Here is a 23117-nt window from a genome sequence, read left to right as displayed (position 1 = left end):
TACATTTTCAAGATGTTCGATATTTTTAGTATTCTACTAAAAATTTATTTCGAAACGGTTAGTATTCTACTCCACTAGACAGCTGATTTATGATGAATAATTGTATAGTCTGATTTTTACGGTAATATTGGTGTTTGAATAAAACTACTCTTCCTCTTGTATTATCTTAAAAATGCAAAATTTAAAAAAAACCTTATGTATACGTCGACGCAAAATTCAAAAAGGACATACCTGTCAAATTTCATGAAAATCTATTGCTGCGTTTTGCTGTAAATGCGCAACATATAAACATTTGAACATAAAGAGAAATGCCAAACCGTCGACTTGAATCTTAGACCTCACTTCGCTCGGTCAATAATTAGTTTATTTCACTTTGTATATTGTGACTGTAATATAATAACAAGGGAGTGAGTGAGAGATCCGTGATGCTATTAAGCTGGACAAAATTGAATTAAAAATAAAAAGAATGAAGCTGTGCACTCCATAGTTATTTGCATGATATATACACATCTCAAGAGCTCACCCCAATGAAATGGATTATGGAATAATAACAATAGAGAGGAAGCCGAAGACTGTTACCGTCTGTTACAGTTATTTCGTTAGTCAAACGAAATCAAATCAATTCTTGTCCTAATGTCGTTACAAAAATACAATTTGTTAACAACGTCAAGTAAAATTACAATATTATAAATACTTATAAGATCAATATAAAACATAGAAATTACTATAGTAACTTAATTGAAAAACAAAAATTTTCTGTTCGTCCATAGAACTGTTATGACAGTAAACTTGAGGATTAACCTTTTTTACAGAAAAAGCTGTGTAAACTATGTTTTCTTAAAAACTCGACCTCCAAAATTAGTCTATAGAAATATTATATGAGTCAATTAACAGTACACGTTCTTGAACGGTCTACTGTTACATAAATAATGAATCTCCAATGTACACTCCAGTGTTCTCCAGTGTACAACTGTCATGTTGATCGCATTTTTGACCCTCTTAATTCTGCCAACATCACATCAAAACGTTCCCATATTTTTGCGCACTCTGTATTTCATTTGAATAAGGTGAATTTCATAGTCAGTTGTAATATAATAAGAGAACTGTATTACTTCCATAGGTAAGGAAAGTATTGCTTTCCGAAAAAAATTAAGGTACCCCAATTTCTAAATTTCTATACGTTTCAAGGTCCCCACTGGTTTTTGGGTATTGGTCTGTATGTGTGTGTGTGTGTGTGTGTGTGTGTGGTGTGTGTGTGTGTGTGTGTGTGTGTGTGTGTGTGTGTGTGTGTGTGTGTATGAGTGTATGTGCGTCTGTGTACACGATATCTCATCTCCCAATTATTAACGGAATGACTTGAAATTTGGAACTTAAGGTCCTTACAATATAAGTATCCGACACGAACAATTGTGATCGAATGCAATTCAAGATGGCGGCTGAAATAGCGAAAATGTTGTCAAAAACAGGGTTTTTCGCGATTTTCTCGAAAACGGCTCCAACGATTTTGATCAAATTCATACCTGAAATAGTCATTAATGAGCTCTATCAACTGCCATATCTGTAAAAATTTCAGGAGCTCCGCCCCATGTATGCAAAGTTTGATTTCAGATTCGCAAATATCAGGCTTCAGAGAATTTCATTGTTCCAAGGGTGGAGGATGAATGGCGAGGACTGATTGCAGATGTATGATCGATCACCTTTGCAGATCTGAAGCTGATGAAGTTATTCATTTATGACTTCATTTATGAAACATTCATTATTCATTTATGCATTGTATATCTCAATTTTCTGTGTAGTTGAGAAGTTTACTGTGGTAATTTTCCATATTAGATAAAACTTGGACAATTTCTCAGTGCTTTTATTCAGTATATCCCAATAATAGAGATTGAGTCTCCAATTCAAGAAAAAATTCTTACATAAAACTACAATTTAGCAGAAAATCTGCTTGAGTTGGGAAAACCCGCAATGGGGAAATCCTGGTTTCTAATCAGAGAGGTTATAAAAGACATGACCCTTGTCGAATAATGAACTGTGTTTATATGATCGTTGGTTCGGTGACCCAGCCAGTCTACGATATCAATAATTATTGTTTATGATTGAGAGATATTGGCAATGTTTCAATTTATATAATTATCGGTTCTATGGGTTCTTATCAAATTGATTATGTTTACTGGGACTGATCCTGGTTCTTGACTTTGAAGCTTGCTAGTTGCAATTTCGACTGTGACAAAGATGTTTCTCTCGCGAATTTACACAATTTTCGTACTAGCTTTCATAGGAAGTCAAAGGTAAGAATGATTCTCTTTCAGTTTACAGTGAGGCCACAGTTTTAGAAGCCTAGTAATGAAAAAGAGAATTCTCAACTTATGTTCTATTGTACTGATTTTGAAATCTGTAACTTGCAATAAACAAGTAGTTCTGTGAACAGTAGACCTCACGCAGTATTCGCATCCACGAGTACCTTATGTCACTTGTTTTAAATGTTAACAAACTCAGTTCACGTTTGAATTTGTATTCCATATGATATAATTCATCCAGTTCCGTGATAATCTTTCTCTGAAAATTAATTTTCTACAATAAAAAATATTATTCTCTCTCCAGCATTATTTAGTTCATTAGGTTATTTTTAATCACCTATTAACTTAAGTTTTTTTTGAATTTGAGAATATTGATACTAATGGGCAAACATAATAATATCATGACTGCAAAACAAAATATTGAAACCAGAGACCTTAAAGCTGCGATTAGACCAAAGTTATTAACAAAATGTTAATAACTCAATCCTTACAGATTACATTAGATTGAACAAAACTTATCATACACATGATGAAGATGTGTGTTTGTCAACTTCCGTTCAATCCAATAGAATCTATAAGGATCAGGTTATTAACATTTTGTTAATAACTTTGGTATAAACCCAGCTTAAAGATGCATACCTCTTTAATGTATTTGATTGAAACTATAGACCTTATACAAATACAGAAATAGACTGGCTTCTCCACACATCTGTAAAAAGTAAATTCGTATGGCTTTTGTTGGTGGGGAGTCCCTTGCGGGAAGGTCCCACCGCCTGAATATATAATTTGAGCCGTCAATGGGCCTTACGACTGTCATACTTCGGCCGGGACCAACAGTTTAACGTGCCCATCCGATAACACGGGAGTGATCTGGTTAAAAAACTTTTGGTTGTGGGTGGGTTCGAACCCGGGATCTCTAATCTGTGTAATCAATTGTCAGCTGATTTATGATGAATAATTCTATAGTATGATTCTCACTCTAATATTAGCGTATGAAGGAGGCTCCTTCTTCCTTTTTTATTATCCTTGAGATGCAAAATTTCCAAAAACATTGTATATACGTCGACGCGTAATTAAAAAAGGAACATACCAGTTGAATTTCATGAAAATCTATTACCGCGTTTCGCCGTTGTGCCTTTACCTTTTAAAGGTGATAAAGAAGATAATTTTGAATAAAATTTAGAATTTAGAAATAGGCCGACACATCTAGAAAATACCTGAGTCTATACCTAATTCATGCAGGTGAACGGGCTAGAGTCAAGAAAACTTCAATTAATCTTGCCATGCCTGATTTAATAGGTTTATACTATAGAATAACACTACAATTTGAAATAATAGAAAAATACAAACAGCTTCAATAAACATTGGCAACTAAAATCGAACAACAGAAACAACAATTTCATGTTACTTTGGTGACATTCTTCATCTGATTCGGTGGCGCATTACTATCCCCGATTAGATAGCAATACGTTACAAAACCAAACAATATCAGTCATCAAATAACAAGTTAATTTCAACATGGAATTACTCAAGAAAGAAAAGCCCGTTGAACCCAAGTTTCGTCGATAGTAACCCATATAACCCATTTCATAATAATTTTGAATCCCCACTTTTGATTGACATTCTCGAATGAACCTTTGTTTCACTACACTGCACTTTCGTTGGTCTGTACGTTGCTTTATCGTCGGGGTTACGGTACCTTGTTTTTGGCGGTGAACTTTTACCGGTTGAATTTGGCTTGACGGCGACGTCCTCTTACGTCCCTAGACCTGTCGTCTGAACGGGTGTCTTGAAGCGGTGTTACATAAAATTGCGGAACCAAAGTGGTGGTAGTACATGAAGTTGGTTTGGGGACACACATGAACCGCTGTAAATAAATGTATTACAGCATTAATTTCTAACTCTTCCTACAATTCATCAAAAGCTAAAACAGGAGTTTATTCAATTATTTAATTTAGATTTTATCCTGACGTTCTGATTTCATTCTCAAAATTGAATTAAAACGGATTTACTTGCCAGAGTGTCATTAATATACAATGCAACTTTATGAAAACACTCGTAATAAATTAATATAATGCTTTTAGAAAAATGAATACTTCATTAATTATGATGTTAACTTTTATATAAATTGATATAATACTCTTAGGAAAGGAATAATTCAGATTGAAATGATGCTAACTTATATGATATTTTTCGTTTGGTTTGCAAAATCAAATATAATTTTTCATATAGTAGCTCGACTAGTATTATTGGAAACTTGTGCGCTAGCCAACATTTATTAATATTAATTTCATGGAAAAGAAAAACTTTCTTCTTTGTCTATTAAGATTTCTATCATAAAAATTTACTAAATTATTCGAAAGCCTTAATGACATAAGAAAACAGAGTCTGAAAAATATAAAATTATAAAATGTCATAAACTCAATATGAACATAATCTTAAAAATTTCATTCCAATTTAAAGGCTATCTTCCTGACTTTCAGCAATACTCTACGATAATATATTTCCAGAAACAATAACTCAAATGTAACGTAACTGAAAACTTTCTATACTTCTTTAGAAAAAAAATTATAATTATCTTCCATCACTAATAAAATCAAAAGGATTATTCTCAATCAATATTATTAACTTGAAAAATAACAGGCTTAATTAATTCAATACTCTTATGGAAGTTTCAATCAATTAAATTCCCTAAATTATATTTTAACCTTATTTTACGTACCTTAGCGGTTATTTGAAGAAACAATTATTCGTACATGATGAAGAAACACAATTAAACCTTTCAGGACATGGCACTACTAGAAAATTTAAACATTAATAAAAATAAAACTAGCTCCTACATTAACTAATGAAATAAACTTATAAACCTGCCCAAAAAGGGCGAAACATAGTGACTACATCTTTACTCTCGTAGTGCTCCTAGCAAAGTGTCCTCCGAAACGTAATCTGGTCTAGCGGCTGGGGAATCCCCACTACTGTATTTAGAAACAGGTCTCCTATTGGGCGAAGGGAATCAATTTGACCAATCGTCGCGTGGCTTCTAGAGCCTTTGGACCAAATAGTAACTGCAAAATCGGTAGTTTGTTATAATTACAATGCTTGCTGTTTTCCAACTTATCGCACTTTATGTCGCGACAGGGAGGCTAAGTTTTAGAGATAATTCCATAATCTACATTCCTCGACGACTCGGAGCCACAATTTTTAAATATCTATCATGGGAAACTCGAAGTCATGGCCGTTCATAATAGAGAGAGAAAATAATTTATTTCGCTAACTCACTTACAATAATGGCTCTAGTCTATTGCGTATTAAATTTACTATTATAACTTGGGAAAAGGCCTGAATTAAAAGGAGTGCTCGGCACACCGTAAATGCACAACATATAAACATATAAAAATATGAACATTAAGAGAAATACCAAACCGTCGACTTGAATCGTAAACCTCACTTCGTTCGGTCAATTATGTGAATCAATAGAAATCTATTGTTCACTAAGTATGCGGGTGGATAAGTCAAAATCAAAATTCAAGACAGTTGGAATTGAGTGTCAGTGCAAAAAAGACACAGTATCTCTGTCAACTTCCAAAACACAACTCAGCAATCGCTTGGATGACATTTTTTCCTTTTGGAAAATGAATCAATTTCGATGGCCAACGAACTTGATCTGTACTTGATCAGATAATGTGTGTTGAAAATTTCAATTTGATTTATGGAAGCAATCAGTAGTAATCGTCGAACAAACTCACAAACGGACAAAGACTAGAGGTTCAGTCATCAGTAAAAACTCACTAGGATTTCCAATTATTTCCTTGACTTAGAAGCACTTGCATAATAGTTTTCAAAAATCTAGATATTGTATGCTTATGTTGTATCAGCTCTTCTATTGAAATCTCAGATTGGGATGAAATTATGAAATTTCATATTTATTTATTCATTTCATTGACAATAATTAATTATAATAAATCATAATTATAATAAATAGTTGGGCAAAAGTGCACGTCCAGTGCCAACATACTGTCATAAAATTTTTGGTTGGGATCGATTTAGTATGTTATTTTGAACACAAAATCACAAAAATTAAACGGCGCTCACTATTGTTTTTTAAATAAACTAAGTTCAAAGTAGCAGAACTTTACATGCATCAAAGCTAAAAGTAGCTAAGGTTAGGAAAAGCTGTAGGTTAGGAAAAGCTTTAGGTTAGGAAAAGCTTTTGGTTAGGAAAAGCTTTATGTTAGGAAAGCTTAGGTTAGGAAAAGCTTTGGGTTAGGAAAACTCAGATTAGGAATATCATAATTTGATGATTTAAATAATCAAAATGGCTGCTACTCATAGGTTAAATGCATGTAAAATTGTGCTACTTTTAACTTAGTTTATTTAAAAAACAATAGTGAGCGCCGTTTAATTTTTGTGATTTTGTGCTCAAAATAACATACTAAATCGATCCCAACCAAAAATTTGATAATAGGTATGTTGGCACTGGACGTGCACTTACACCAATAGTTATAATATGAATGGGAGAAGACAACAGGCATAGCCCAAAACAGTCTTCTCCCAAATTTTTACAAATAAAAGTTTCAAAAAAGAATAAGGTTAGGATTTCACTTTCACTTCAAAAAGTCCAATTTCCACTCCAAACCTAATGACTAAACTAAGAATTTTGAATTTTGATATTTAAACACTGATTAAAAACAGAAATATTTTACTCAAATCTCTACAAATTGGAAATTTTTGAGTAATTTTGTAAAATTTTGAGCCAGAAAAGAAACACAACTTCACTATTAGCACAGCTGATAAAAATATTCATATGTAATGAAAGTTAAAAAGTCATATGTAATGATAGAAAAAGTCATATGTAATGACTTTTGTATGATTTTTTCTCTCGTAATATTATTGAATTAATCTATAATAGCATACGCAGTACATGGTGATGAAAATATAAATCTTAGTAGGCCTACCCTATAATTTAAACTATTTCGTCACGACATTTTCGGCTATATAATGCCATTATTAATTTTTTGTAATGTCATTATTCTCCAATCACTGGGCATTATTCAGGGTGGGTGAAGAGTCCGAGAACGGCTTAATATCTCATACACAAAGATGATTTGACGGTGGGTGTGATTGGGGATCCTACTCAAATTGAAAAAACTACTTTATAATGACTTCAAAAATCTGGTCCGCCATATCGAATGCAACTTCATTTCTTCAAATAGGAAGGTGGTCTTGCGATACATGATTTCGATACGGAATTTGAAGAAAAAATGAGTGGGGGAAACCGCATATCGATATCTTAAACCGTTTCGGAAATATTCACATTTTTAAAGTCATAGTAAATTAGTATTTTCAATTCGAGTAACATCCCCAATCACACCCACCTTGGAATCACTTCTATTTATGAGATACTAAGCCGTTCTCATACCTTTTTCTCTCTTTTCTGCTTTGTATAGTATTGATAATATAAATATTTCCGAAACGGTTTGAGATATCAATTTGCGGTTTCCGCCATTCATTTTTTCTTGAAATTCCCTATCGAAATCATGTATCGCATGACCACCTTCCTATTTAAAAAAAGAAGTTGCATTCATTATGGAGGATCCAAGATGGCGGATCAGATTTTTAAAGTCATTGTAAAGTGGTTTTTTTCAATTTGAATCGGATCCCCAATCACACCCACTGTCAAATTACCTTTGTGTATGAGATATTAAGCCGTTCTCGGACTTTTCACCCACCCTGTATAGCCGAAACATGTCGTGACGAAATTATTCAAAAAGGGCGCTCAAATATATATTTTTATCCACAGTACATGGTAATATATTGAGTGCGTATATTTTTTTCGTCTGAGAAAGGACGTAACGAGGGAGTCAGTAAATTTTGTTGTCCAACAAACTTGATTTGTAAAACGATTCAATGAATATGTGTTCAAAAAGAGCCTGTTGTTCCTTCCTAATCATATTTATATGATTTGTGATTCTGTCCACGAATAAATAAATAAATAAAATTTCAAAGCTGATTGATCAGAGCGTTGGTAAGTGATTGTAGAGCATACAAACAAACAGGCAACGATTTCGGCCTTGAGTCCAAAGTAGGAGCTAACGCCCATTCAATTATCAATGTTCAAAGAAGTACAGAAAAATCAATCAGTTCATTTATTTCACAAAAAATGACAAAGGAATATATTAAAATGTGGAATAAAAAATCTATCCAATTTATTTATTTCGATAGAAATCAAAATGATGGGGAGAAGAAAAGTAAGGTGACCTTAAGCTATTCCTTTTCCAAATTTAGATAAGGTTACACACAGTCCAAAATAGGTTTTTAATCCAAAATACTGATAATTTCTCAATTTCATTACTGTTGTCAGTTAGGCCTTAGAGAAACAATAGCGTAAGTAGATATCCCATGGTATAGGGAGTTTATGTCGTAACTTTTACTGTTATCTCAAGCCGATAGCCGACGTAGTTCTTTCCCTTGAAGCTGTGTGACACTGGTAGTCTCTCATATTGTGCTGTTCATACACTCTCACCCCAACAAAACAGTGAAAATCGACAATAATCGACAGTAATCGGCTTGAGATAACAGTAAAAGTTACGACATAAACTCCCTATACCATGGGATATCTACTTACGCTATTGTTTCTCTAATGTTAGGCTGAATAGATTTTCCGAGTGTTAACATGAATAAAGAGAGTTTGAATTTTTCAGATCAAATGCCAGTCCATCTGACCGTTTCCAATTGGGGGCTGAATTGATAAAACCGCCATCCCAGCTACTAGATGTGAGTTAAGTTTATTAATAATAATATTATTATTATAGTTATGTTAATTAAACAATTTACATTCTACACTTTATTTCTTTTAATTTGGAATATCTTCCAATTCGTCAGTTGAACAACGTTCCGTTATGCAGAAATTATTATACATTATCTTCTATGATAATAGTATGATAGTCTGTAAATTGGACTATCTATTACAATCAGGAAGAGAACCAGTTTTTTTTTAATTTCACCGTATTTTGGTCAGAGTACTGTTTACAAACATCAATTACATTAATACCAGCGAGTTCTGATGATCATATCCATTTATGACAAACACACAGGTCCGGTTGCACAAAAACCGGTTAAACTTTAACCGTGATTAACTTTACGAGATCCAATCAGAGAAAGGATTTTGAAAACAAGACTTCTCTGATTGGTTCTCGTGCAGTTAATCACGGTTAAAATTCAACCGGCTTTTGTGCAACCGGCACAAAATAATTTTGTTGCTCCATATCATTAGATGAACACTGACACAAATTATCACGATAAGTATTATAAACGGATATGAATCAGTATAGATGATGGTATTATCGTTCAGTTTCATATTAATCATAAAATTCTCGATAAAAAATTTATGGATATTGATTGTTATGGAGAAATACGTGCATTTCAATTCGTAATCTACATCAATAAAGTGATCTGAGATCATCAAATTTGGGATGATTAGTTATGGAAATGAATTATAATAATATTATGTATTTTATTTTATTCATTCATTTATTTATTAAAGTTGCTTTTTAGGAAATTATTCTTTATAATAAGAAACATAGTTGAATGTTGAGAACTAGTTGAGGAAATGTTTGAAACAATACTGTTGATATTGTTGAAACCACTAATTTATAGAACTTAGAAAAATTATGGATATTGATTGTTATATTCTAGTTGACTAGAATGACTCCCCGGAAAAACGTTACACGCGCCATTTTTCAAATTTTACAAGAACTGAAAAAACCGTTTTAATTTTGATTTTTTGGATATTTTAAAAGTATTTTAAAAACTTCTCCTTACAATAACTACTAGTAGAAGTTTTTAAATTTACCAATAGATGACATTTTAGGCAAGAGCACAAAGAACGTTTTTCCATAAGAAATCGAGTGCTCAAATTTTGGCGCTTTTAACGTTTTCCCGGAGATTCATTCAATAATAATTACATGATATTGAATAATTTCAATTAATGATTAACAGTGAAATTGGCTATACAGTGAAATCTATACAGATCACGAGATGTCACTGGATATCTATGATACTCTAATAATAATCGTTTCTCAGGCTGATAATTTGTTTCTCGTTTCTCCCAAATTTCCCAAGTTTATCCCATGTCCCAAGTTTCCAATTTTTCCCAATAACATGAAAAATGTGGTGATAATTTAATAAATCTCTGTAGTATAAATCTCTATCATTTGATGAACATTTTGCAGGGAGAGGAGACGGAAGGCCCTGTTCCTCAGTTAACATCCGATGGGAAAGTTGAGAGCTGCCCTGTTGAATCGATAAATTTTCAAGAGCAGTTATCAAAAATGGTAAGTGACGCTGACGAATTGATGGAAAAGCAGGAAAACCTGACAGCTGAGGAGACCATTGTGGTTCTGGGAAATGTTGGAGCTGGAAAAACAAGCCTGGTGCAGTTATTGACGGGAAATGCCGATTTGCAGTCAAGGAAACTTGGAGCTGGAAATGATTCAACTTATGTGTTTGAGGATGGAAAAAGGATCGGGACATCGGATTCTGGATCTTTTACGCTCTTCCCAGAGATTGCCAGCTTCAACACGACCATCAACTTCGTTGACACACCGGGTTTCCAGGATACAACACAGCCTGCCCATGAAGTAGCTCCCGCAGTTATCATGAAAACAATTAAAAAAAAAAACTGAAAAAGGCTAAGATTCTGCTCCTCGTTGACGATGACACCCTACAACATGGGGATTCTGAGGATTATTTCATCAATACCCTTCGACATTTGCACAAATACCTCTCGTTCGATTTCAATAGATATAAGGACCACATTGCACTGATCGTGACCAAAGTACCCGTCTCCCACAAATCGAATGATTCCGAGGAATCTCCTGGAGCAGACATGTATGAAATCTTGGAATCGCAAGCTAATATTATTGAGAATGTTATGGAATATTTCAATCAATTACAGGCGCTCTTGGAAGTGAAACTGAAACTTGGAATAATCATGAACTACGAAAAAGGGTTTTATGAGGATGTGATACTACTGTTGAAAAGTTTACAAACAAGGAGTGGAGAAGGTGAATCACTGAGAATCAATGTGTTTCATAGTCCAAACAAACCGGGACAAGTGAAAGATATTGGACTCATGCAGTGGAACAGAGAGTCTTTACTCAAAACAGTTGAGAAATTGGACAGCTTTGATGTAGATGAGATTGATTTTCGTACCGATTTGTCGGATGAAGCGACCGTTCTCCTGAGATGCCAAATATTATTGTTGAACAATCATTATGAGAGCAGAGTCAATGATGTGGTCTCTTTCGTTGATGGTTATGCAAGTAATATAAATTATACCACCTATTCTCTCACTAAAAAAATTTCCGATATACAATCAATGTGTAATCAATCGGAACAGTTCATACAAGATATCGAACAAGTTGGGAGCTACTATGAATTCTCCAAAGCTTTCAATGCCACTGAACTTGCCGTATGGTCGAAAAGGAGATTGGAAACCAGAGAAAGAATCATATTCAATTTCTTAGAGAAGTATGGGGAAATAATTGATTCGGGATTCGTTGACACGAGTGGGATATTTAAACCATTTTCTTGGATTGCTGGAATAAAACATTCCATCGATCTAATGAAGAAAGAGGAGGAATGGTGTAATACACTGACCAAGTTCATTGATGGACTTTCAAGTTACAAGATGCAAAAGTGGAGGAATGAAATTTACGATGAAATTTATTCTGCGGAATCCAAATCTACCAAAGAACATGCACTAATATCAATGTTGTTGAATGTTACTGATAGTAGAGGCTCTGAACTGTTTGGAAAGTCACACATTATCAGTAGAAGACAAAAGTCAGAAATCGAGTTGATAGCACGCAATATGTTGAAAAAGAATTATACTGTCACGTATTCACCTTATGGAAGACTTTTCGTAAAAGGGTTCACGGTTTGTTTGTCACATATCAGTTCAGATGATTTTCTAGAATCTTGCTGCAAAAATAAAACTGTGAAGGAATTGTTTGTGTTTGCTGTTGATAAAGTGTTCATTGATATTCCTCAATGGAGTTTGAAGGTGAAAAAACTATTTATAGCAGCCCAACACTGGGAGGTGATTGGAGAAAGAACAGATATAGAATTGGTGGGTAGTGCTGGAGAAAGAGAATCAAGTCCTTACTTGGAGAACAACAAGGATGGAAAACCTGGACTTCCAGGTGGAAATGGAGGGAGTTTTGCCGGGTTTGGTGTGAATTTTGTGAATTGTGAGAATCTGCATGTTATGTCTGTCGGAGGCAAAGGAGGTCCTGGCATTGATGGGGCAAACGGGAAGCCAGGGAAGGATGGCAAAAGTGGTTATGAGAGAGCTGTTGAGGTACTGGCAACGGAAGCGGCTTCAAATCATCTAGTAAACGGGATAACTGAGGCAAATCACTCAATCGAGCTGCATGGAGCTATTTTGCGTAATGATGTATTTAAAAGCAGGAATGTTTCCATGGATGAAGACAATGTTTCTTGTCAAAACAGAAGTGGTCAAGTGTTGCTGTTCGATGGTGATTGTGGGGGAATGAGCGAACAAGGGGGATACGGTGGAAAGGGTGGGTTCGGGGGACTTGGAGGTGATTTTAAAGTTGTAGAAGCGGGTGGCCACCGATCCAACATCAATTTCCTATCAAAGAATGGGGAAAATGGCGAGGATGGAGAGAGAGGTCAGTCTGGAGTACAAGGAAAAGATGGAGTCGTATTGACGTGCTACAAAACACCAATAATTGAACAGGATCAAGCTTCCTCAGATACAAACGGCACGAAACTTTATTGGAAGTGCTGCGAAACACACAATAAGTGCAATCATGATCTCCATCAGGAACAAAAATCTGGATCAGATTATCACATTGACACGGGAATCAAAAGTCCATCAAAGAAATCTCTTTACCTTCATTTATCCTTTGGGCTATCCGATTATTCAAAATTTCTGATGACGTCGGTGATCTCAAAAGATTTAATATCTTACAAGGCTGTCAAAGACTTTGAGAAATTCCTTTGGGTGAAGTATAATGTCGCCTTGTTTAACATGGATGTTTATTTCTCACATGAAAACTTTTTGAAACGGGATGATATGGATGAGAAGATTTTCTATGAGCTAATTGATGAGGAAGAGATAACGTCACGGGCACGTAGGTAGGGTAGTATTCAGTACTCATTCTTGGAAAATTGGTCATCACATGAAAAACTCGGATGGAATTTAAATAATATTACGAAAAATTCACAAAAAATAGATTGAAACAACATCATAGCATCTGCAAGGAAACAATCCCAGGCAAGAGATGTGACATATGGAAACGTATAAACCATCAACGCCTGCTGACTTCTACGCCATGAACACGCGAATTTTGCTAAATAGAGTATCAAGATGACATAAGAACGACTTGATATTGTCGATTAGTCCGTTCCAATACACAAATCAAAAATTATAATTTACATCAATAATCTCCGTTAGAACATCAGACAGAAAGCACATCATCTTATATTATAGAATTTGAAGATAGAATTTAAAATTTGGATTTGAAAGAAAATTTGGTGTAGAAATTTGAATGGACAAAACCTATAATATTTGGACAATTTAAACCTAAATTAGGAAATTGAAGAAGTTTTAGGCAATAGCCTGTTTTTTCTTTTCCGATTCTTGTATTTTTTGCTAACCTTATAAATAAATAAATAAATAAAAAATGTAATTGAACAAGATTACATTTGATATCAACGACTTGACACAGCCAAAAATCACTAATTTATCAAATCAATTTGAGATACCAGTTTCGAAATTGTTACACAACTATCAATCTCTAGAAAATTGGAAATTTGAATATTTAGCACATTATTACAGTAGAGTGCAGCCCTACTATTAACTATTATCTGCAGACCAATGAAGCTTGAGCTCGGCTGTCATTGGTCGAGACTGGACACGCCCAACTATGAGAACTTTCAAATGAATGAAGAAAAACTTAGTTTGGAAAAAGCTCGCTTGGATTTATTGGTTCAAAACAAGGTTTCGGAGAGTCTTTATCTGGTTTTTAAGTAAATTCACAGTTTCCTATTTCAAGGGTTTTTCTAATTTTAAGAATTTTCAGAGATTCATATTCATGATTGATTCTATGCAAAGCGAATCTTAGTGTAGCTCTTACTATATAATCATAATCCATCAGTGTTTTACTTATAGTAACACATATAATAACTATTTCATTGTTATACTTATAGTAACGTTGCAGTGATTGAGTAAAATTATCATACAATTGTGTTTTGCTTGATTCAATATTATTTCACAAACCACACCTTCATACTTTCAATATTTCATTCCAATAATAGAGTAAATTATTCATGTTGTGAAAACATCACCACCAGAGAAGTTAATTATTTTTGTACTCTTTGTTCATTACTCTGAAATTTTGTCCTTGAAACACTGTACTTGAATGAACTTTGTTTATCCTCTGTTATTTTCTGTTGACACCAAAGTCAGAATTCAAATCCATGTGTGGCAGCCATGTCTCCAATTCTGTTCAGAATGCAACGTTTCAATTTCGATTAATTAAACCGCTCCACTCATCGGCAGAAGGCTGTACAAAGACTGGAATTAAACTTTCTGCTGGTGATATTTTCAAAAGTTTCTCGATTTGAATTATCATCAAGCTATCAAAATGGAGAAGTTTTTTCAGGAAAACATTTTTTCCGATCCTCCATAGGTAAACCATAGGTAAGGAAAGTATTGCTTTCCAATAAAAACGTTTCAAGGTCCCCTGAGTCCAAAAACATGATCTTTGGGTGTTGGTCTGTATGTATGTATGTGTGTGTGTGTGTGTGTGTGGTGTGTGTGTGTGGTGTGTGTGTGTGTGTGTGGTGTGTGTGTGTGTGTGTGGTGTGTGTGTGTGGTGTGTGTGTGTGTGTGTGTGGTGTGTGTGGTGTGTGTGTGGTGTGTGTGTGTGTGTGTGTGTGTGTGTGTGGTGTGTGTGTGGTGTGTGTGGTGTGTGTGTGTATTAGTGTATGTGCGTCTGTGTACACGATATCTCATCTCCCAATTAACGGAATGACTTGAAATTTGGAACTTAAGGTCCTTTCACTATAAGGATCCGACACGAACAATTTCGATCAAATGCAATTCAAGATGGCGGCTAAAATGGCGAAAATGATGTCAAAAACAGGGTTTTTCGTGATTTTCTCGGAAACGGCTCCAACGATTTTGATCAAATTCATACCTAAAATAGCCATCGATAAGCTCTATCAACTGCCACAAGTCTCATATCTGTAAAAATTTCAGGAGCTCCGCCCCATTATTGCAGATAGATTCCCAATTATCAGGCTTCAGATACAATTGAAACAAAAAAAATCAAGTGGAGTAGATTGAGCATGAAAATCTCTACAATTAATGTTCAGTAACATTTTCACCTAAAATTGAAAATAAGCTTTAAATTCGAGAAAATGTGATTATTCAATTGCAAATTATTGTTGATTCTATTAAATCAATCACTATGAAGTGATAGCAGACCTCATGTGTGTCTCCAGCGTTATTGCCCTGTCACCAGCTGGCTCAAATATTTGAATAGTAGACTTGAGATGCGCGGGAACACTAGCGTCAGGTGATCAATTTTCATAACGGCAAGGAAAGTTGTGTGAGTGCGCCACACCAGATTTTTTTTTTATTGCTATTAAAACTATAAACAACTTCAATTACTAATAAAACAAATAAAACTCAATATTATTACTAGAACTATTAGGCCTACTGGTTTTTATTATTATTCGCATGGAAATGTGACATTCATGATAAGTTTATTGAATAAATCAATAGATCTAAAGTTTTAAGCACAAGAATACGTTTTCAAGTATTGATTAAAACTATCATTAATTCCAAATAAAATTACTAACACAGAGGGGGGGAGGGTTGTTCGCAGGCTGCGTCCTTGAAATACTTGGGGGTGCGATGTTAGTCTTTGGTGGTAGAGGGAGGGGGGTGGTTGATCATCCACATCTCTAACATCCGTAGATCAGTAGAAGAATATTGAATATTTGAACTACTAATAAGTAGTTTCAGAGACGAACTAAATCTTCAACTAAATATAGATTTCGTTACTCTATGGTACTAACAATACAAACAAAATAGAAATATTGTTGTTGAACTCAATATTTGATTATTGTTATTCTGTAATGCACTTGTCATTAGATGAAGATTTTATCTATTTATTTGTATTCTTGACCTATTTGTTAGTAGTAGTAGCCCCAGTAATGACGTTTCTGGAATCATCGTAATTTGGAATTGGTAACATTCTCATGTGAAATGGGTGAAAATATATTAATTTCCACTGTGAAGCATGAAATCTTCGATAACTTCAATATAATTAATATTGGATTGCTAAGTCTTTATTTAGTCTTTACAATTATTACACTTTGATGAGAAGGCACAACAGGCTTATGCCCAAAACTGTCCCTTCTCAAATTTTTACTACAGTTTAATTCAAAATCTAAGTTAAGCTACTATCACTTATCAAAATAACAATAATTGATATTGTGTAAATTATTTACACTTTGGAAAAAAACAAAAAAATCTCCACTATTTGTGTAGTTGAGAAGTTGATATTGTGGTAATTATTCATATTAAATAATAAGACTTTGAGATTGCCAAAAACCACCGAGTTTATTGAAAGTTAGAAAGACCGGTTCCGGTTGTTACACCATTGTCAATCTCTGATAAACAGATTGTTTTTCAATAAAATCTGTGGTTTTGACAATTTATAAGTATTTTTATTTCATAAAAAATCTTCAATTAATTGGTCACTGGTAAACTGGTCTCTGATAAACAGATTGTTTTTCAATAAAATTTGTGGTTTTGACAATTTATAAGTATTTTTATGCAATAAAAAATCTTCAATCAATTGCTGGTCACTGGTTTCTCATTCGAGTTACCTACACTCGAGAGATGAATAAAAGAAAATCATCTTGCTACAGTACAGCTAAGATTCAATCCATTAATTAGGAGTACAAATACCAAGCTACCCCACTTCCATAATAACAATTATTTCTACAGCAACCTTCAATCACTATTCCTTCCAGAAGCAGCATTCTCTTTTTTGTACAATACAGCAGTTTGTAGACCCTCCCTCAATCTCTGGACATGTTCCTCAATGTCTATAATAGAAGAGACCAGAAAACTATCAATGTTTAAGATACTAGAGATGGAAGATTATTATAGAGATGCTATCCGCAGTCGACCAAACAAAGTACAGCGCAATCTCCGTTCTGTTGTTAGAACGTTTCACTTCAGAAACAATCAGCATTCGTTATACCGCTTTCCATTGAACTAATGCTGACAGCTTGAAGTGAATCTGATTGTGTGCCACCCAAGAGCGGTGCATAGCTTAGCCTAGCATGCAGTTAATTGAAAAGTAAACCGTAGTTGCAGCACTAATTATACGTCAGTAACCACGCGGTGATTGGTCACCGAATGGATGGGTGTTCGACATGACTTCATCATTACAGCTTGAAAAAATTGACTGGAGTCAAGTGGCTGAGTCCAAGGATGGAGTCGGTAGAGTCGTTGATCCGAGGATTTTCATCTTGAATCACCTTCTTACAAATTCCAATCAAAGATACGGTACTCCACTCTTTCAAATTATTGAGTCACCTTATTCTTTCAAATTATTGTGTGATCTGATTGTACAGCATTTGTGACTAGTAAACCGAAGAGGATATAACAGTCGTATGAAGCTTAGAGAAAAAGGTAGCATACGAAGATATCCCTTGGTATAGGTCGTTTATGTTCCAAATATTACAAGCCAATATTTCGTTACCTCAATGTAGTATAGAAAAATGATAGACTAAGAAGACATCCCATGATAAAGGTCGTTTATTTTCCGAATTTCAAACCGAAATTTTGTTGTCTCAAGCCGATTACTATCGGCTACTGTCTATTATTACTGTTTTGTCTGGTGAGAGTGTAAAAATGGCCAGTATGAGAGATTACCAGATACCAGCATCACATAGCTTCACGAAAAATAACTATTTGGACTATTGGCTTGAATTAACATGAAATTTGAAACGACTTATACCATGGGATACACTCTTATGCTATATTTCTCTATGTTTGTAGTCTCTATTTTTCTATTGTAAAACTTAATCTTTCATTCATATTATTTATAAACATTATTTATTTACTTATTTATTACATTGTGTACAATTAAATAAAATATAATATTGTTATGTCAAATTGGACTTTTCTGTTCACATTGCTCTTGAGTATGGGAATATGCATTGATAACGCATAAAACTTTGGGAAATGTGAATTCCTGGTACCGTTCTACCGTATATTTTTCTCAAAAAACTTGTGAAACTTTTATTCTCAAAAAACTTGTGAAACGTTCCCCAATTATGTAGCTGAATCTATGTGTTTCCAGTAGATTACAAACTCTAACCAACACGAACTTTCAAGTCTATTTCTGATGTTCTGTAGGGATTCTGAACATTTTCGGCCGACTCTATCTGGTGAAAATTGAAAGAACGCTAAATTTTGTTGGAAATCGTTGGTTTTGGGGGTAGCCTATCTTTGAAATAATTTGATAAACCTTAATCAACCAAGGCTTGCTTGGCCAAGAAAGTTACTAAGAATTAGTAAAATAAATACGGTTCAGATACCCAGAGCGAAGCTTGGTCCCCGCAAAGGATAGTATATAGCTATTATATTCTATATACTATTCTTGGGTCCCCCAGATAATTACATTGACTCAACATTGACTCCAGTAACGACAAGCAATACCATACTGAGACTGAGCATGCAAGCATGTAATTTTTACACTTGGCTGTTCTAATTTTTTATTGTTTTTTGTTGCGTTATGTTTGTTGCAGTCACTTTCTCTCAGCTTGTTGGTAATAACTTCTGTACACTGTTAGTTTTGCAACAGCTGCTTACAAGCTTCGGCCTCACCGAAAGTATGCTCTTGATAATTGATAATTAAAGTTATGACCTTTCTAGTAGTATAGGTCTACTAGATTCTAGATGTAGATGTAAATATCCTCAATCCTAATATCTATGGAGTATATATAATATATCCTGATATATCTCGAGTAGATATATCCCACTACCTACTATCAACTATCTTTCGAGATATATAGCCTACTATCTTTCGAGTAGGATAATGGTTTAGTCTTTCGTGTAGTTATACTCCAGTCAATCTCATAGTATCATAAACTATAGTTTATCCCAAGGTACCTAGAATAAATGTATTCTAGGTACATTGGTTTATCCCATAAATCATTCATATAGACTAGTAGATAGAGTATAAGAAGAGTAGATAGAGTGAGAGAGTATAATACTGTGTAGTATAGTTGGAGCTTGATATGCGAGAGCTTATAGCTTATACTGTACACCAAACAGCTTGAGACTTTCTTCGAGTTGTAAATTTTCACTTGAGCTATAATGAGATTATAATCTATAAGTTTCTAGATGAGTTAGAATTGAATAGAATTAAATAACTTTTTTATTTGTTGACGTGGAGAATAATATGTTTCTAATAGTTACTGAAAGTATAGGTCATAAAAAGTGAGTTTATTGACTTTAAATCAGAGGAGCCAGAATTTTATTGTACGCAGTTGATATTGTGAAACTTCACAATATACTGTACTTACTGTACTGGCCTTTTCATCTGATTGAAAGTTGTATTCATGAGCGAGGTCTACTGTCGCAGAACTCCTAGTAGGTAATTATTATTGATATAATATTATCTATATTTATACAGTATAATCGGTAAGCTCATCAAATCGTCAAGCTAGAGGGTTGAACCCTAGATTTTGCAAAAGAACTAGCAGATTCGTTTCGCTCGCCTGAGATTTAAACTGAACTTTTCATGCTTCTTGTTGAAGCAAAAAATGCTGCTTTAGCAGCTTCATGCTGTTCATAAGTTCTCAGAAAACTTTTGAAAACATCTCATTACAACCAAGAATCAAGAATCAAGAATGTTTCATTGTCACAAACAGAATTGAATATTATTACGAATCCTCCTAAGCCGGAAGCCCTCAACTACATTAATTTATTCATTATTTATTTACTTATTTATTACATTGTGTACAATTAAATAAAATATAATATTGTTATGTCAAATTGGACTTTTCTGTTCACATTGCTCTTGAGTATGGGAATATGCATTGATAACGCATAAAACTTTGGGAAATGTGAATTCCTGGTACCGTTCTACCGTATATTTACTTTTATTCTCAAAAAAGTTGTGAAACGTTCCCCAATTATGTAGCTGAATCTATGTGTTTCCAGTAGATTACAAACTCTAACCAACACGAACTTTCAAGTCTATTTCTGATGTTCTGTAGGGATTCTGAACATTTTCGGCCGACTCTATCTGGTGAAAATTGAGAGAATGCTAAATTTCATTGGAAATCGTTAATTTCAAGGGTAGCTTATCTTTGAGATAATTTGATAAACCTTAATCAACCAAGGCTTGCTTGGCCAAGAAAGTTACTAAGAATTAGTAAAATAAATACGGTTCAGATACCCAGAGCGAAGCTTGGTCCCCGCAAAGGATAGTATATAGCTATTATATTCTATATACTATTCTTGGGTCCCCCCAGATAATTACATTGACTCAACATTGACTCCAGTAACGACAAGCAATACCATACTGAGACTGAGCATGCAAGCATGTAATTTTTACACTTGGCTGTTCTAATTTTTTATTGTTTTTTGTTGCGTTATGTTTGTTGCAGTCACTTTCTCTCAGCTTGTTGGTAATAACTTCTGTACACTGTTAGTTTTGCAACAGCTGCTTACAAGCTTCGGCCTCACCGAAAGTATGCTCTTGATAATTGATAATTAAAGTTATGACCTTTCTAGTAGTATAGGTCTACTAGATTCTAGATGTAGATGAAAATATCCTCAATCCTAATATCTATGGAGTAGATATAATATATCCTGATATATCTCGAGTAGATATATCATACTATCTACTATCAACTATCTTTCGAGATATATAGCCTACTATCTTTCGAGTAGGACAATGGTTTAGTCTATCGTGTAGTTATACTCCAGTCAATCTCATAGTATCATAAACTATAGTTTATCCCAAGGTACCCAGAATAAATGTATTCTAGGTACATTGGTTTATCCCATAAATCATTCATATAGACTAGTAGATAGAGTATAAGAAGAGTAGATAGAGTGAGAGAGTATAATACTGTGTAGTATAGTTGGAGCTTGATATGCGAGAGCTTATAGCTTATACTGTACACCAAACAGCTTGAGACTTTCTTCGAGTTGTAAATTTGCACTTGAGCTATAATGAGATTATAATCTATAAGTTTCTAGATGAGTTAGAATAGAATAGAATTGAATGACTTTTTTATTTGTTGACGTGGAGAATAATATGTTTCTAATAGTTACTGAAAGTATAGGTAATAAAAAGTGAGTTTATTGACTTTAAATCAGAGGAGCCAGAATTTTACTGTACGAAGTAGTATTCTTATTTTAAGTTATTTAACTTATATAAATTATATATAATTTTTGTTGATATTGTGAAACTCCATAATAAATTTCAACGCTGTATAATGAATTATTAATTTCACTCCTCATTCCAGTTGATTGAATTGAAATTTTTAAATTTCCAATTCACCAATGGAGTCTACACTCTAGTCTCCAATCTACTTTTACAACAAAACCAAAAAAACTGAGCGAGGATTGATTTTTTCATATAGTTCCACAGTACTAATAAATAATATCTTAATCCTTTGAAACTAACAGCCCTCAACATTTCATAAAGCCACATGAAAAAACTTTCGATAACTCCACTAATGCCTCTAACATACTAATTATCGCTTTCAATTTCTCTTCAATCCCTTAAAAGTGTTCCATTTTTATTGAGAAACTGTGTTTTCGTCGTTATAAGCTCATAAGTACCTCTCCCATCGTTAGATAACAGGCACAACTGGACTGATAACTCAAACCTGACATTATTAGGTAATGATTCGTGAGAAATTTCTAGAAGATATCCGAAAACATAAGTTTGCTTTCTAACAACATGTTTTAACTCAGGGTTTTATCCTATTATGATGGGTTTTGACCCAATGGGAATTATATACATGTGAAATGGTCCTTTTAAAACTCTGCACTCAAAGGAAGCTTACAGTTTTTGTGCTATATACTGTACGTGTAAAAATCTTATGTAGAAAACTGTCAATATCGTATTATTCATAATGATGTGAAGGATTAGAAGATATGAAGCGCTATTTAAATAAATTATGATAATCTATCGTGCCATACACTTTTCTTATTCACAACAGTAATAATTAACAGTTGAAGAAGTAGGATAATTCCGGAAAAAATCATAACGTTTTTTTATAAAATAGGCCTACAATGACTTTTTTGAGATAGAGTGACGATTTACAGAGAATTAATAATTATAACATACTGATATTATATTTTTCTAATGCGGATGGTTTGATTCTTGTAATACTTAAAATAGAATTATTGTTTCATTTTGTCATTACAGATTGACCTGATCCTAATGCACAATCATCAATCATTGGAGGTGAATATAACAGTCACTGATATTCTCATTAGCTTAGTTGTTTGTGATCCAATTTTTTTTCAATTTGCCGTTTTATTGAAAAAACCCTCTTCTTACAATTGAAAACAAAATACACAGGATTATAGAATATCTATACAGTAATATAATAAAGGAAATAATTGTCTTATACACGTAGTGCATAAAAATTCACGACGCATCATCACGTCTGATTTACTGGGCCGATTAACTTGAAATTCTGCATAGATTCTCATGTTACCGAGGATGG

The 23117-nt window shown here is 33.8% G+C and overlaps 1 protein-coding gene across 1 annotated transcript; it reads left to right on the top strand.

Annotated features, from left to right (window-relative positions):
• Window positions 1-2155: 2155 nt before the first annotated feature.
• On the top strand, window positions 2156-13844 carry LOC120353215. The gene is made up of 3 exons (XM_039436045.1): window positions 2156-2288; window positions 8999-9071; window positions 10529-13844. The coding sequence occupies exons 1-3, from the start codon at window positions 2233-2235 to the stop codon at window positions 10979-10981; spliced, it is 582 nt and encodes a 193-aa protein (XP_039291979.1). The 5' UTR covers window positions 2156-2232; the 3' UTR covers window positions 10982-13844.
• Window positions 13845-23117: the final 9273 nt, after the last annotated feature.

Source organism: Nilaparvata lugens, chromosome 10, assembly GCF_014356525.2.
Source record: "Nilaparvata lugens isolate BPH chromosome 10, ASM1435652v1, whole genome shotgun sequence".
NCBI classification, from domain to species: domain Eukaryota; kingdom Metazoa; phylum Arthropoda; class Insecta; order Hemiptera; family Delphacidae; genus Nilaparvata; species Nilaparvata lugens.
The sequence above is the reverse complement of the archived record's forward strand: the minus strand, read 5'-3'. Positions and strand labels throughout refer to the sequence as shown.